This window comes from Canis lupus, chromosome 2, assembly GCF_011100685.1.
Source record: "Canis lupus familiaris isolate Mischka breed German Shepherd chromosome 2, alternate assembly UU_Cfam_GSD_1.0, whole genome shotgun sequence".
Taxonomy (NCBI): domain Eukaryota; kingdom Metazoa; phylum Chordata; class Mammalia; order Carnivora; family Canidae; genus Canis; species Canis lupus.
Genome location: NC_049223.1, coordinates 32,818,515 through 32,835,722, shown reverse-complemented (window position 1 = coordinate 32,835,722; position 17,208 = coordinate 32,818,515). Strand labels below are relative to the sequence as shown.

Genomic DNA, 17,208 nt, shown 5'->3' with positions numbered 1-17,208 from the left:
GTCGGGTTGGGACACGTTGCTGCTCCAACACGCAGCTCCCTGCGCGGCAGCACCCGTCTCGGCGGTTGGGCTCCTTGGCAACCGCCGCCTCTCGTGCACGCTGCCCGGTGAGATGTAAGATTGTCAGACTATTTCTGAGTGGAAATCCAGGCATCGACAGTAATGAAAGTGTGAATAAGATCAGAAAACCCCCTGCCATTCAATCTGTGCCAGCGATTCTTAAAAGTTCAAATAATTAAATCTATTAAAATGGACCATTTGTTCCAAATCTTTGAAACTGGGAACTGGAGGCCCGACGACCCAGGATGTTCAAGCAGGTGTTTGGCTGCGGGGCGAGCGGGCGGGCCAGGTGCCTCCTCCAGGGCGCCTCCTCCCGGGCGCCTCCTCCCGGGCACCTCCTCCCGGGCACCTCCTCCCGGGCGCCTCCTCCCGGGCACCCCGCCTCGGCCCTCTGGCTGGTTCTGTCCCTGCAGCTTCCCGCAGAGCTTGGCCGCTCGGCGGTTGCTCTGGGAGCCCCGTCCCCGTGGACACCAGCCTCCAGTTCTCTCTGCCCCCGCTCTCGGGAACCCGGGGTCTTTGCCCTTCTGAGATCCATCCGGGCAGGTGCCCGCCCCGGGTTCCGCGAGTCCTGGGCCAACCTGGGTCCACACGGGCGGGGCCCTCCGGGTGCAGTGGGCCTGGCCGCCCGTAGACGATGCTCCAGGACGGATGCCTGTGGGTCAGGGTCTGGGCTGGGGAAGTTGTATGGAGGCCGTGATCTCCGGCGTTTCTGGAGCATCTACACACACCACTGGAGGGTTTTCTCCGACCGAAGCGACATGTTCAATGGTCTCTTCCCTTGAGTGGTACTCTGTTGGTATTGCCACAGAAGTGGGGTAGAGCTGGATAATCGCTGAGTTCTATCCACGTTCTTTTGCACCTGAAGGTGGATGTGGGGCGTCCTCAGCAAGGAGGGATAAGTCTGGGTTGACTGAGCTGCACGCCTGCTTGGTTTCATCTCGGGCCTCGGAACAGAATCAGCAGAGTCTGTGGTGTGATGTGTACTGTGGAGCGGACTCCTTGCCAGGGGCTTGGCAGTGCATGCTAGGGCCCTGGGGTCCTCGAACTGGCGGTGCGCCGTTCTGCCTAGAGCAGCTCTGAGGGTTCCTCCCACCTAGCATATCCGCTTGTTTACAGATCCTGTAAGCTGTTATGCTAATGTAACTTGTAAAACACACACAAAAGTAAAACTTGAAAAACAAGGAGACGTGGTCCACCCACGAGGGACAGAAAGGAACCCCCTCAACCTGAGAAACAACTATGAGAGCCCACAGCTCGCGTCACACTCAACGGGAGAGACTGGGAGCTTTCGCCCTCCCCTCAGGGATGAGACCAGGGGGTCTGCTCTCACCACTTCTATTCAACACCACCCTGCAGGTTCTAACTGAAATTATAAAGCCATTACGAGAAAACACAGTCGTCCATGTCCATGACCTTGGCGGGACAATGATCTCTCAGCTGTGATACCAAAAGCATAAGTCACAAAAGGAAAAATGGATCATTTGGGCTTCATCAAAATTAAAAACTTTCACGCTTGAAAGGACGTCGTCAAGAAAGTACAAAGACAAAGCTCAGGATGGGAGAAGATCTTGGCAAGTCGTGTGTCTGATAAGGGACTAGTATCCAGAATATATAAAGAATCCTATAATTCAGAAAATGAAAGACCCAGATAAAAACAGCCCGAGAACCCAGACAGATATTTCTCCGTAGCAGATGTGCACATGGCAAGCGGCACATGAAAGGATCCTCAAGATCATTAGTCATCAGGGAAATGCAAGTCAAAACTACCAGAAGATCCCATTTCACACCAACGAGGCTGGCTAAGATATGGAGGGCGGGTCCTAGGAGCGGTTGGCGAGGACGTGGGGAAGCCGGGGCCTCCGTGCGTTTCTGGAGGGACCGTAAGTGATGGACGCAGCCAGTTTGGAAACCTCTCAAGATGTTAAGCGAATTTAGAAACAGCAGCTCCCGGGATCCCTGGGTGGCGCAGCGGTTTGGCGCCTGCCTTTGGCCCAGGGCGCGATCCTGGAGACCCGGGATCGAATCCCACATCAGGCTCCCGGTGCATGGAGCCTGCTTCTCCCTCTGCCTATGTCTCTGCCTCTCTCTCTCTCTCTCTGTGACTATCATAAATAAATAAAAATTAAAAAAAAAAATTAAAAAGAAACAGCAGCTCCCCTGCTAGGCGTACACCCGCGAGAAACAGAGACGCGTGTCCACACAAGAACGTGGATGCAAGCGTTCGTAGCAGCACTACTCATAATATGCCAAAGAGGTGGAAACAACCCAAATGTTGAACGATCGACATACAAATGGGTAAAGACAAGGTGGCACATCCATATAATCAAATGCAGTTTGGCTCTAAAAATGAGTGAACCACTGGTAATATTCTAGATCATTGATGGACCTTGAATAAAATACGCTAAGTGCAAGAAGCCAGACACAAAAGGCTGCCAGGGGTGTGATTCCATTTACGTGAAATGTGCAGAATAGGCCGGTCCTTAGAGACAGGAGGTAGTTCTGTGGTTGCCAGGGCTGGGCGTGGGGGGTGGGGAGAATGCTAATACCGTTTTTTGGGGTTTTTGGGGTGGTGGTGGTGAAAATGTTCTAACGTTAGCGGTAACAGTTGCACGACTCTGAGTGTACTAAAAACCTCTGGATCACGCACGCTGACAGGAAGAATTTACGGCCCCTGATCTAGCTTAATAGGAGTGTTATAAAAATAATGAGATTAAGAGACCACGTAATCGAAGGTCTAGATTTTCCTCTTTCTCCCTGATGCACCATCTACACACGCCACACGTTGGAGACTTGAACACACGACGCTGACCAGGTAATGGTCCGAACCATTTGCGACGACCGGGCGAGCTGTTCGGTGTGTTTAGAAGTCCCCGTAGCTGTGTTTGTGGTGGTGTTCCCCGGCTTCCAGATAAACCCCTCTGGACACCGTCGGGCCACGAGATGGTTTTGGTCTGACGCAGGAAGCCACCTCCTGTTCTTGCCACTCCCATATGTTGGAGCATCAGGGCCCACGAAGCCGGCTGTTGAGATCCTAAATCTGCAAACGGGAAAGGCTGGAAATACGTGTTGACTGGCACAGGTTCCTGCTGCTGTTTGGGGGCATCTAATAGAGAAGTTTCAGACCTTTTACTGATTAATGAGAAATACTGCAACAAAGAATGGCATATTTTTTTTTTAAATCTTTTTTTTTTTTAATTTTTATTTATTTATGATAGTCACACAGAGAGAGAGAGAAAGGCAGAGACACAGGCAGAGGGAGAAGCAGGCTCCATGCACCGGGAGCCCGATGTGGGATTCGATCCTGGGTCTCCAGGATCGCGCCCTGGGCCAAAGGCAGGCGCCAAACCGCTGCGCCACCCAGGGATCCCTAGAATGGCATATTTTTGATATTTGGAAATAAGGATTCTCAGGGCCCCAGGAGCATGCACGTGTTTATACCGGTGAGCACAGAGGATAGGAATGGAGAGAACTCCCCTCCTCCTCCTCTTCTTTTTTTTAAAAGATTTTTATGTATTCGACAGAGAGGAGAGAGACAGACAGAGCCAAGCAGGGTGGAGGAGCCAAGGGAGAGGGAGACGCAGATTGTGCACTGAGCAGGAAGCCCGATATGGGCCTTGAGCCCAGGATCCGGGATCATGACCTAAGCCGAAGGCAGATGCTTCAGTGACTGAGCCCCCAGGTGCCCATCCCCTCCCCTTCTATGTTTTTGCAATTTTGGTTTTTTGAGGATATCTGGTTAATTTCAGATAGGATACATGAATTTGTGGAAAACCCGCAAAGCTTTCAAATGATTTGACTAAATTGACTATAAGTAAAAATAATTTATTTGCTTACCCTGGGAGGCCCAGCTGCTGTTTCCCTTTCTCTAGGTTTTAGGTCATCCAGATTTTTCCTTGTCTCCTTCCCTGTCCTTAACAGAAAAAGAAGGCCAGGAACGGAGCGACAGACACTGCGGGCAGGGGCACAGCCGTTTGCGGGGAGCCCCGTCGCAGGCGGGCCCACTGCTGGGGCTCGGGCCCGTGCACACCACCCACTGCCAGCGCCACTTGCAGGTGACCATCGCAGAGTGCGGTCTCTGAGCTCGTTAAGGGAAGTGCTTGATCCATTTCTCCTTCCGTTACCGAGCTCATGAGAAGTGCCCCGGACTTAGCTGAGTTTACTCAATTTTTACTGGCTTTCCCCTCAGTTTTGATGAACTTTGGTGCCTGATCGCTTACTCTGGAGTCGCCCCCCCCGTTACACAATATTTAGGCGGCTGGCGTTGCATTGTCGGGAAGGATGAGGTCCAGGGCACACGAGGCACTTCTGTCGTCACCACGGCCCTGTGAGGGCGGTACCCCTCGTCGCCAACCTCACAGAACAGGCGGTGTGCCCAAGTCACACAGACGGCGCCGGCCGTGGGGCAGAGGCTCGGGCTCCCGCGTCCACGGCCACGGCCTCGACCACGGGGCCAGCCGGCTCCGCCACGGTCTGCTGAGTCCAGAGCACCTCCGTGGCTGCTTCTGGGGTCAGCGGGTGATTGTCCTTATACCCGGCGTAGTTTTTCTCATCACCCTAATACGTACTTCTAGTAACTAGGCAGAGGTGTGTGTGTGTGGCTGAGAACGGTCGCATAGGAAAATAGCTCAGCAGCCCAAGCCCGGAAAGCCGAATTGAGTAGGAGGAGAGGCTCGCGGCCCTGCTCCGTGGGGCTGCTGCTGTAGAATTGGCGGGAGGGCGGGCGTCGGGCCAGCTCAGGCCCCACGCTGCACCTGTGCCCCCGTGCGCACCTGCAGGGCCCCGGCCCCAGACACGATCCCTGCTCCCTCCGTGCCGGCCTTGATCAGGGAGTCTCTCAAAGACGGGCGCCGCGCACTCCAGAGACATTTTCACAAATGCAGATAAACCTCATGGTGGAAATGTTTATAAATCAGATGAGAATTGGGCTGGAGGCACAATGAAGTCATTTCCGTGCCCATGTGCCTGCCTGTCGCCTCTGGGAAGGTGGGAGCCAGGACCCAAGGCACCCTGCTGCGCGGCCCCCTCCCTGGCACCAGCCGTGCAGCGGGACACATTTTGGAGGAAGACGGCCGCACGCGCCACGGAGCAGGTGTTCAGCGGATATCCAGCAAATGGATTAATTATCAGTTTCATATTAATTAATTAGTGAATGACATGACGCATGAAAGAGGTCAGCCTCTCTTTTGGGTCAAATATATTGAAAATTATGACTGCTATTAGGTGCCGGGGGCAGTAACGTCTGAAGCAGTCACATGTGAACCCTGTGGGTCTGTCACCCTGTGCCTCTTAAAGAGAAACAGGCCTCAGAAGAGTCAGAATAAAAAGAATAAGAAAAGAGAATATTTGCTTTCATTGTGTACACACGCACTCCGTGTGTGCACGTGGACATTTATCGTCATAATTCACACCTGTCAATCCAGCTACTTTGATACGGATTCCTTCATTAAGATTTACAACCTTAACAGATGAGCCCTTGAGATTTCAAGGTGGATTATTTTCTGTGATTTTGCAGCTTTCCTTTTATAAGGAAAGTCGCCTCACGAAGCCAAACACATTTGCACAGAGTTAACATTAGCTTCACATTCGACCGTTTGGTTTCTCTACAGGATGTGTGGAACTTTTTTGTGCAGCTCCAGTGTGGAGGACGTCGTGCTCTCATTAACAAAGAGTGTTTATTTTGCGGGTCTTAGTCCTCTCCCCTCAGCTTTTACCCAACGCTTAACACATCCCTATAATGGTGCAGTGAAACGTATCGTAATTATTTGTTTTCATTCCAAACCGTTCCCCAAGTTCAATTCTGAAATTTTCAGGTGACTAAGGATCATTCAGGAGGACTTTGTGAAAATGCAACCCGAGATGTTCTGATGTGGCAAGTCTAGGCCGAGTGCCCAGTATCTGCATTTTAAGATGTGATGCGCAGGCAGATGCTATGCTGGGAATTACTGGGGCACAATTTGGGGAACCCATTGACCAGCCGTGAGCAATTCCCAGGAGGGAGGTCTTTATCCTATTCACCTCTGCGTATTCCTAGCACCTGGCACATCACCTGAGGCAGCGTATGCTCATTAAATACTTGTAAAATGGATGGAAGGATGGGTGGATGGACAGATGGATGGGCAGCTGGACAGATGGATACATAGATGGATGGTGGATAGATGGATAGATGGCTGGCTGGATAGATGGATGGATGCTAAGATGGGAGGATGGATACACTGATGGATGAATGGATGGATGGCTGGATGGCTGGACAGATGGACGGATGGACAGATGGATGGATAGATGGATACATGGATGGATGTATGGAGGGATGGTGGATAGATGGCTGGCTGGCTGGAGAGATGGAGAGATGGATAGACAGATGGATGGGCTGATGGACAAGTGGATGGAAGGATATATGGATACATGGATGGCTAGATGGTGGACAGATGGCTGGCTAGGTGGATGGATGGATGGACGGATGCTAAGAGGGGAGGATGGATATATTGAGGCAATGACGCATGGATGGACGGATGGATCCATGGAAACCAGTCTCTTTGCAAGTAGCCCTGACAGTTTACAAGTCATTTGTTGAGCTATGAACAAACTCTGGCAGTCATTTATGTCTTTTCTCAATTTAGGGAACATTTTGATATATCTTAAATCAGAATAAGCAAGTCTCTGCCTAGATAAGATATACTCTCTCGCTCCCCCCCCCCATTTTAAAAATCATCAAAGCAAAATTCGCACATCCTGATTATCTCATTGTTTTTGTAAGCAGCTCTTGCTTTGTTTATTCCATTTAGTGCATACAAGTCAGAGATACGTTTGCATCACAAATAAACTGCCTTCCAAGTGCCTTAACACTGAATTTGGATTTGAATGGGACTAAGTGGGTCTTCACATTTGGCTGTGTGGTTAATAGGACCATTCATAGTGTGTTTCCACGTATCTCCTATCTCCGTGACAAACGTAAACATAATTAACTCTTATTCAAAAGCTATTTGGTTGTAAAATCTAGTGATTTCTAAATGTGTCCCCCATATTAAGAAACTCCGATACACAAACATTCTAATCTGTGGAATGCCTATAAATTCAGCACCAACTCATTTCAGAATCATCCTTCGGTTGGCCCCGGGATTCAGGGCAGGAGGCTCCCAACAGTGGGCTTCTGTGAGAGAGACTCAAAGGTTGCCGCTCACTCTGCAATAATCCGACGGGCCGGAGGGAGTGCCCCGGCACCTCCACCAAGGCACTGGCCTCACTGTGCCGTTCTTGTGGCCCTCGCTCACGCGCGCTGTGACTTTAATGACTTCGTCCCGCCCACCCTCTGCTCACCAGAGCTCTAACTACTCAGAGCCTACTTAACGCTGTAAGCATCTAAAGGCTGGTTTTCGGCTTCTCCAGCACCTCCATCCCTTGAGATTCCGAACACACCGTGGGAGCCCTCTGGATGCTCGTTAAATGAATACCCTGGCCACGGAAGGCGGCTGACAGCAGCGGATGATGTACGAGCGCGCACGGCTATGGAAATGAAGGGTTTGAGGGCTCCTTGGAAATTTCTTCTTGTTATAAAATAAGAATGACCTTTGCAACTCCATTTAGGTTCAGCTCCTGGTGACTTATGAGGTGCTCCTCACGGAAAAGACATTTCCTGCACCCTGCTCCCCCTCTGAAGGCCGCGGGAGTTCTCTGTAGGAAAAAACCCGCCCCTTCTGAGCCCGCCGAGGGTTCCCTGCGTCAGGTGAAGTTTATGGCTGTCCTTAGTACCAGGAAGAATTACACCCGCTCCTGTGTGCCGTCCTCGGTGGCCGTGGCCTTTGTGTCCCGTGTGTGGCCTCCCTCTGCCGCCCGCCCCTCCCCGCAGGGGGCGCCCACATGGCCCGGTGCGGGGATCCTCGCAGGACACTGGGAACCAGCAGCAGCAGGTCATGTAACTCGGAGCCTTTCCTCCCTCTCCCGTGAGGGTCTGTCCGGGAGCTTTCTACGAAGCGTGAGCCGACCTTCCCAGGTACGTGAAGGGGCCCCCCACGCACGGCGCTGGGCCGGGGTGGGCTTGTGGCCCCATAAATCTAGGAGCTGACCGCGCCGGGGCTTGGGCCAGGCACCGTGGAGCAACGGGTGGCCGGGCGCCGCGACGGGGACCTAGAGGCTCCGGTTCCCGCGTGTTGAGGCGAGTGGCCCGTCGAGCTTCTTCCGACCACGGGTTTAGGCGATGCCGTCCACCCCTCCCGCCTCCCGTCCCTCTCCTTGTCTCTCCGCCCTCGTCGAGGGGGCGCCGTGGGCCATTAGGACGGGGCCTGGCACCCGCTGTGCGGTCGGGGTTCCCGCTGTCCACGCTCTTGCACCACATTGCGGTCACTGTCTAGCTCCCATCTCACGCGCCAGGACACGTTAGGGAACGAGTCACGGAGTCACTCAAGGCAGCTGCTGGGACACTTACTCACAGGCTGGAGTCTGCTCCCAGCCTGCTCGGGACCCGGGGCCCACGCGGGCCTTGTCTGGGCCCTTCACGTTGCCGCCGAGGGAAGGCGCACGTCCTGCAGCATCCATTCAGGTGAGGAGACTCGTGGGAGCCAGTCCACACGGGGGAGCCCGCGGAGGGCGGCGGCTTCCAGACCCCCAGGCACCTCCTGGGCGCAGGAAGGCCGACACACGGTGACACCCACGTCTCCGCCAGCCATGCCAGCCATGCCAGCCGACGAGGACGCGGCCTGCACCTTCTGGCTCGTTCACCGGTGGGAGATCCTGGCGGCTCCCGCGCCCCGGGAACTGCGCTGCACATACTTTATCCTTTTATCAATCGTTCCTCGTGTCCAATTTCCATTCTTCAGATCACATTAATAAAATGCTCACTTTAACCTCCCTCCCAAATCCCTCTTCGGGGAACATACAGAAACAAGAAAGTCAGGTCCGACTGGTGGTGTGAGGGCTCCTCTAGAAGGTGCGGAGTTTTAACTCACGTGGGTTTTCCACTTGGGACGGCCGGCCGGACCAGGGCTCCTCCAGGACAGCCAGCCACAGTCGGGCCTGCAGGATGCTGCTCCCCGGGACCCAGCCCGGTGGACGGAGAGGCAGGGACCTCTGGCTGAGTGGACACGGAGCCGCTTTCCTCTCCTCCCCACCAGAGAGTCGGTTCCAGGTTCTAAATGGGCGCCCCGGGCGCGCTCCCTGCTGGTCCATGGGGACCTGGGCTGTGTGCCGCTGCGCGCTCATCCTGCTGCCCCCTGGGTCCCGGCCTGCGTGCTCGTCGCCATCACCCGCAGCCCCCGCGGGGGTGCAGATGCTGGATCCGAAGCACCGTCTTCTCTTGGGATCCCTCTGGTCCTTGCCTGCCCGGCTCCCCAGTGGCTGGGTCCCTCCCTGGCAGCCCCAGGGCCGGCCCGACGGCGTCACCGGACACCCAGCCCACAGCGGCCTCCAATCAGGGCTCACCCTGCGTCCCAGGGAACCCGCGCATCGGGCTGGGGTCTGCAGCGCTGCGGCCAGGTGAGGGTCTCTTGCACTGTCCGCAGGCCGCAGCCTCAGCAGAGCGGCGCCCCCCGGGTGCTGGCTGACCACGTGCGGCTCAATCAGAGCCCCCCACCAATTCACCAGCGGTTTGTAAACATGCTCCATCCGCCCCAGCCTGGATCTTCGCTGCTTTTTCTTTCCTATGCCTTCCTGGACCCTTTCCCAGGGAAGTGACTTCGGGTCTAGACTGCTGTTCCTGCGTGTGGGGCCCACGGAGCTGTAGGACTCTGTCCAGACGACACCCAGGGCTTGCCCCAGGCTGGACCCACGGCCGCTGGCACAGTCTGCCCTGGCTGTGCCCTCCTGTGTCCCCAGAGCCGTGTGGGAAGGCGTGGGCGTCTGCTTTGCGTGTCCCCGGGGGAACCGGCGTGGACAGTGTCCAGCCATCTCAAAGCCACGTGGGTATGATTTATTTCCACTGCTGTTTCCAATTTACGCCTATTTAAGGTCTGAGGGCCCCAGCCCTGCTGAGTTGTTGCGGCGACAGTAATTAGCGGTTTCGCGTTGGGGCAGTTAGGAGGCCACCCTACGGACAGAGCGTGGAGAAACACAACCTGGGAAGCGGCCGGAGGCGGCTGGGGGTGACCTTGCGGTTTGGGGAAGGACGGCGCGGGGGCCTATTAGCGTCCCGCCGCACAGCTGTGGAGAAGGCCCAGCGGTCCCCCCGGCCCCATTCTGCAGCTAATTCCGGGGGCAGGCTCCATGAAATGGGGCTGCGCACCGGCGCTCTGCTCCACATCGGCTGCTGAACGCGGAAACTTAAAGAAAAAAATAATTGCTCCTGTCCATCGTGTCCTAGAGTCCCAAGGTTCCTCCTGTCTCAGCCACAGTGGCACACGCGGGACCAGAGCTGGGCAAGGACCCCCGAGGGTGCGGTTGGAGCGACGCACCTGCGGGAACACGTTTAGGTGATTCTCCCTCTTACTCTAAGGGAAAAACTAATCTTTGAGACACGTGGAAATTAAAACAAAGCAAAACAAAGTTAAATACAGTGAGTGTGAGAGAGAAGCTCACACAAGTCAGTAAATGTCCTTGTCTTCACCGGAGGGGCTGTTTCCTGAAATCACGCGACTTTGACCCACTCTCCTTTTACAGGCGTCGCCGGGAGAGCCGCCTTTGCCGTTGAATCTAATGTTTTCGTGAAGTCAGCAATTCTCGTGCTGGGGGTGGGAAGTAAAGGCCTAACAGAGAAGGATTTTGTGACTTTATCTTACTTTATGATAACACTCCCAGGGAATGAGCATTTGGAGGTTACCTCCCGACCAGCCCACTGTAAGTTGAAAACATCCTTACGTCCAAAGTGCCTCTAACGCCCGTGACCTGGAACGTGCCAGCTGGGCCCGGCCGACCTGGCTCGTGCTCACAACCCTCACGTCGGCCTGCGGTTGGGATGAGGCCCCTAACGCGGAGCCTGCTTGATGCTCGGGTGTTGACGGTCTCACACGGTGTGTTGAAGGCGGTGCTCAACCTGAAGAGTGGATGGCGGTGCGGGTGCAGGACGGTGGTCCCTGTGCCCGCGGTTCCTCCCGTGATCGCAGGGCGACTGGGAGCCGCTCACGAGCGAGGACTGTCCCGCCTGCCGCTGGCCCGGGGCGAGGTCTATGTTCAAAGTTCACAGGATGGCATCTGCTGAATGTGCACCGCTGATGCGCCCCCGTGAAGCCTAAACACGGTCACGGCGAACCATCTCAGGTTGGGCACCGTGCGTGGATCCTGACACGGTCTCTTCGTTCCTTGAAGGTACCTTGTAAGCTACAGGACCCCTGTGCGGAGGAGAGGCGCCAGGCACAGGCCAGGGAAGGGGCCTGCTGCCTCCGGGTCTGTCGCCGTCCTCAGCAACGGACTTACAGAGTGCGCAGCCTGTGCGCCTGTGTGATGTCCTAGCCTCCCCCCGAGGTCTGCACCGCGTCTTAGTGGAATACAATCTTGGTCCGAGACCTAAAGCCTGATCTCGGGAAAGCGAAGGAAGGAAACTAGCCCAGTTCTGAGAAACGCGCCCGATAAAGGAATCGGTGAAAACCCGATCCCGGAGGAGTCTCAGCCTTGGGTTTTCATTTTGCGGAGGCTACTGCTCTTCACTGGAGGCAGAAGCAAGTGTGTGAAGGTTGCCTTCCCAGGTGGACAGCGTGGAGAAGCACGCGCTCCACACCCCAACAGGGCCGGTACTTGGGCCACCCAGACAGGGTCCCCGCAGGCCTAGAGCTCGGGGCGCAGGGCGGCTGTGCTCCCCGCATGGGTGCTGGGGCAGAGCAGGGCTGGGGCGCGTGGTCCTGCGCTCGGGGCCGGAGGGTGCAGGTGAGGCGACCTGCAGGGTCCCGCTCTGCACACCGGCACCTGCTGGACGGGTGTCTCGCGTGGGGCCCACCGCGGCCTTGGAAGCCGCTCCCCGTGGGACCGCGTGGGACCACACAGCTTCTCCTTCGCCGCGTGTCAGTCCACAGGAGGCTTCCCGCAGAGGGCCCCGAGCGTTCACAGCCCGCGGGGACGGGCCCCGGGACCCTCCACGCTCACCCCGAGCAGGGCAGGGCGCCGTCCTCCCCGCGGGCCCGGCTGGGCTGCCTGCGCTCTCCGTCACCCGACTCCAAGGCCGGCTCTAGGGGACGGGCTGCCTTCCCGGTCAACCGCTGCTACTCAGCAGGGGCAAGGGCGCTGCCCCGCCCCCCACCCCGGGGTCGCCTCAGCCAAGGAGAAGGCCTCCGGCCGCAGCACGCTGACGCCTTCCGACCGCCAGCCCCGTGGGCGCGGGGGGGCGGGGCAGAGGCCAGGCGGAGGGCGCTCCTGGGTGGTGCTCAGACACGCGGGGCCCATCCTGCGTGGGGCCGCTCTGCCCTCCCTGTCGGCAAGGCCGAGCCACAGACCCTGAGACGCGGCACAGAAAGGAACAGGACGGGGGGGGGGGGGGGGGGGGGGGGGGGGGAGGGGGGGGAGGGGGGAGGAGGGGTGCAAGACCTGCACCCCCCCCAGGGGGTCGGGTGGGTCATGGAGGTTAGGGGCATCGCACCTGGACAGGTGGGGGAGGACAGAGCAGGGGTGGGGGAGGAGGGAGCAGGGGTGGGGAGGAGGGAGCAGGGCCGTGACCCCCAAGACAGGGGTGAGGAGGAGAGTGCAAGGCTGTGCACCCCTTCCTTCCTCCCCCCAGGGTTCAGGTGCGTCATGGAGACTAAGCGCTGCACACCTGGACACGTGAGGGGGGAAGAGGCAGGGCCGTGACCCCCAGGACAGGGGTGGGGAGGAGGGAGCCGGGCTGCGCACCCTCCCCCCGCCCCCCTGCCTGGTGCTCAGGGTGGGTCATGGAGGCCGCGGGCGCGCACCTGGACAGGTGAGCGTGGGGTGAAAGGCGGGGCCGGTCCAGGCGCCTCCAGGTGCTCAGGAGCTCCAGGGCCGCGCGGACCGAGGCCGGGGCGGCGGCGGAGCAGGAATTCCCGCTCGGGCCTCGCGGTGGGTCCGACGACCCCGAGCCCCACCTGCCGCTGAACCAGGAGCCCACGAGCGGGGCGTCCTGTCGCGGCTCCGCCCCGGGGTCTGCACGGGGGGGGGGGGGCCCGCCGGCCCCGCCCCCGCCCCCCAGCCCCCCTGCGGCTCCAGGGGCGCCTGGACCCGAGCGCCTGGGGCTGGGGACCGGGCACGGGCCGGCCGCGCACGCGCACCGACCTGGGCCCCAGCGTGAGCCGCAACCCCGCGCCGCGATCCTAGCGGCCGGGACATGACCACCACGCGACTGCGACGTGACCGCTGCGTGACCACTGTGTGACCACCGTGTGACCACCGCGTGCCTGCTGTGCCCACCGCGTGACCACCGCGTGCCCGCACGCCTCCAGCCGCACCTGTCGCCGAGCCCTCCGCCCCACGCATCCCGGGCCCTGCGTCCCCCAGCGGCCCCGACACGGGATGGGCGGGCTCAGGGGCCTGTCCCCGAAGCCCAGTGGGTCCCAGCCCCCACGGGCGCTGACGGGCCTGCTGGAGGCGCGGGGCCCCCGCCATAACCCCTGGGACGGCCGCTGCCCCCCGTGACCCGCACGCCAGGTGGGTGTGGACGCTCTGCACACTCACAGGCTTGCTCTCTGCGGCCGCTGGGAAGTCGCTCCTGGCGACGAGTACGAGGCCGGGGCGGGGCAGGGGGGGTTGGGGGTGGGGGGTGGTCGGCACCCGGCTGGGGCGGAGGAAGGCAGGGGGAGCGAGGGAGGTGGGTCGGTGTCTGGCCGTGGCACGGGGGGAAAGGGAGGGGTGGGGGGCCGGGAGTCAGCGCCAGTTTGGGGTGGGGGGGGCGTCGGCGCCCGGCCGGGGCAGGGGGGGCGAGGGGGTGTCGGGGGTCAGCGCCCGGCCGCCCCACCCCCGCCCCCGCCGCCCGCCGCCCTCGCGTCTCACCTGGGGCAGCAGCGGGCTCCGAGGCCTGCTGGGCGCGTGGCCGGGCAGGCGGATGTCGAAGAGGGCCTGCAGGGCCGCCCGCGCCGCCTGGCCCTTGGCCAGCTTCTTGCTGCGGCCCGAGCCCTCGAACGTCCTGCCGTCCACGCTCACGGCCATGACGAAGCCCTTGGCGCGCTGGCCGTCGGCAGGCTCGGCGAGGCACACGTAGCGCAGGCCGGAGCGCAGCTCGTTGAGCACCACCACGGGGTTGCGGTCGCGCGGGGCGGCGCCCACCAGGTCCAGGGGCGGGCAGAGCAGCCGCCCGCGCCGGCAGCCCGAGCCCAGCAGCGCCGCGTCCGCGGGGCAGCGGCCTGGGAAGGCCTCCGGGGGCGCCGCGGGCTCGAACTGCTTGAACAGCGTGTCGGGGAAGTCGGCCTGGTCGGAGGTGAAGTCCGGGGACGGCCCCACGCCGCCGCCCATGGCCAGCTGAGCCTGGCAGGCGTTGGGGAACTGCACGAAAGACCGCAGGGCCAGCTCCGCTGCCCGCATCTTGGCTTTCTTTTTGGTGGGCCCGGTGCCCTCGAAGGTGAGGCCGTTCACCTCCACAGCCACGGCGAACACGGGCGCGTGCACCGGGCCGGTCTGCGACACCATGCGGTACTGCAGGCCCGGGCGCAGGTCGTGCAGCTGCACCAGCGCGTTCTTGGGCGCCACGGACCATGACAGCTTCTTCCAGATGAGCTGCAGCTGGCACAGGTGGCTGCCGTTGCCCTCCTCCAGGGGCCGCTTCCTCTTCACGCTGGGTGCGCCCCCCCGGGCCCTGTCGCCCGCGGGCAGGGGCCGGGCCTCCAGGTTGCTCACGTTGCGGTTCTCTTTCACGTCGGCGCTGCTGGTACCTGCAAGTGAGAAAGACAGCCGTGACCCAGGGCCCTGGCAGCTCGCTACCGGCCACATGCAGGACGGGGGGCTCCAGGGCGCAGCTCGGCCTGGCCCGAACCGAAAGCCAGCCGGGAGGAGCACCCTGGGCGGGCACCTGCGGGGACACGTGTGATGCCGCAGCTCCAGACGGGGGCCACCTGCCCGGAGGCAGAAGGACCCGCGTCCTGGGGCAGTTCTTGCACAGACGCATTTCAGAGCAGAAGGTGTTGGGGGCATGTGGGGGAGCACAGCACCCCTGGCACGGCTGCCATCTGTGGCCCTGGGCGCCGGCTGTGATGTCTGGGGCTGAGGCCAGCCGTCCGAGGCCCTGCATTCCCGTGTCCCAAAGCCGCCCCAGAGCAGACCAACAGGCAGCCCAGCCCTTCTATGAGGTTTGGGGTGGGGGTATGTAAACTGTGATGTCTTACACGACAGGGCGCACACTAATGTCATGAGCATGAGTTACATCTGTGTCCGTCAGCGTGGGTGAATCTCAGGAACACGCTAGATGGTGAACAACACGCAGGTAAGGGTATAGGGACTTTAAATGACACAGACAAATGGTGTGGTCACACGTGGGTGGTAAAGGTTTGAGACATCTGTACTGCCCCCGAGACACATGGAGGAAAATGATGCGGGCTCAGGGGCCGCTCTGTGTCTACGGTCCTTCCTTCCTTCCTTCCTTCCTTCCTTCCTTCCTTCCTTCCTTCCTTCCTTCCTTCCTTCGAAATGATACAAAGTAAATTCGGCAGAACTGTTTTCTGCTAACCGTGGGTGGTACACGTGTGCTTCGTGGACTGGCCATCTTGGGGCACCTGCAGCCGATAACGCGGCTCTGTGCAGGAGATCTCAGGTGTGGTCGCTTCGGGTTGAGAGTCCCGATGGCCCCACGGGTGAACATGCTTCCGGGGCGCTGACCCCTCGGGCTCCCCTGGAATCCCCCGAGGTGGAGGTGGGTGCCGCAGGTGCCTCACACCTTCACCGAGCTGCACATCCTATTCCTAAAATCCACCCTGTGTGGGGATCGCAGCACCATGTTCTGGAAGGAACGAGGCTCAAGCAGGGAGGCGCTGGATCTGGGCTCGGTGGTTGGGGCATTGGCGTCCTGGGAACCTTTGCAGCCACTGTAAGGCTGATTTTATGGAAGCAGAATCGCCCCATCATCTTCTGGGCTACCTCCCGGGGACCCCTGTGCTGGGCTCTGGGTGGCCTGAGGATGCTGAGCGCGGTTGGCCCTCGGTTCTGACAGAGGTGGGAGGCAAGGTGGCCGCCCGGGGCCAGGCAGGGCCCATGCAGATCCCCGGGAGTCGGGAGTCACTTGGCTCCCCTTGAGCATGTGGAGACTTGGGGTGCTTCTTACAGCCAGCCCATAGCTCCTGAACAGACATCCGGTGGGCTCCCTGAGCTCTGCCCCGGGCCGGCAGCAGTAAGAGCCGTAGACCCTGCGACCTCGCCCCTGGGGCGTTGCTGGCAGAGAACGTACTGGTAAAGTGCGAGGTGCCCACGGGAGGGGTGCCCTCTCTGGGGGCCGCGTCCTCAGGGCTCCTGTGCCAGCCCCGGGGTCAGGTGCGGGGGGAGGTGTTTTCCGTCTGCTAAAACCCCAACCGCTCAACGATGGATCCTTGGGTCCGTGTTTCCTCGGGCAGTTTGCTTCTGCGTGACGCGTGGTGGTAGGTTTGCGGCCGTAACTTTGCTCAAAGGCGTGATGCCGAGGGTCCTTCAGCGGGAGGCGGATGCCGTCCCTTTACAGGCTGCTGTGGTAGAAGGACTTACCTCCCAGATACCAAGCAGTTAATCTCTGCCTCTTTTGTTAATCGTGACGCATCTGAGGGACAGAGAGCCAAGAGCTGTGCCTTTCGGGGTATTTCAGGCCCGGAGATAGTAGATCAGATGAACCATGCATGCAGTTTCTCAAATTGAAGGCAAAGATGGGGAAAAAAACCCAACCCAGGAGCCGCAGGGTAGACCGCGTAGAAAACTGCTGGGGCTGCTCTAAATCCGAACTGGTTCCCGGAAGGCGGGGCTCGGTGAGCAACTCTCCTGCCTTCGAGGTACAAAGGTTCCTCTTGGAGGAACAGCCCTGCGGCCCGACCTCCCCCACCTGCACGGAACTGGTTCTCTGTCCTCTTGCCCGGCTCCCCGACACCCACGGCTGCCGCCGTGACCGCTGCCCGGGGCCCGAGCCGGGGCGACCGCGCTGCGGCAGGAAGGCCGCTTGCTTCCTTGTTAACCAACAACTAATAATTGATGGAGAAGGCGGGCATCTGGGCCGCATCCTGGACACCCTGGCCACAATCCCTGGTTTCTGCAGACGCGCAGGCCGGGCGTTGGGCTCCCGTGCACACGGCCGAGTGTTCTTTCACTGGCCCGTAGGGTCCGGGGGGCGGCGGTCACTTT

At 59.6% G+C, this 17,208-nt stretch overlaps 1 protein-coding gene across 1 annotated transcript in view; it reads right to left on the bottom strand.

Moving 5' to 3' along the window:
• The window catches only part of ADARB2 (adenosine deaminase RNA specific B2 (inactive)), a 333,884-nt gene that overhangs the window by 66,139 nt on the left and 250,537 nt on the right, over positions 1 to 17,208 (bottom strand). The window contains exon 3 of the mRNA XM_038530219.1: positions 13,915 to 14,789. Coding sequence (XP_038386147.1) covers positions 13,915 to 14,789 — 875 coding nt within the window. The remainder of the gene's footprint in view (positions 1 to 13,914; positions 14,790 to 17,208) is intronic.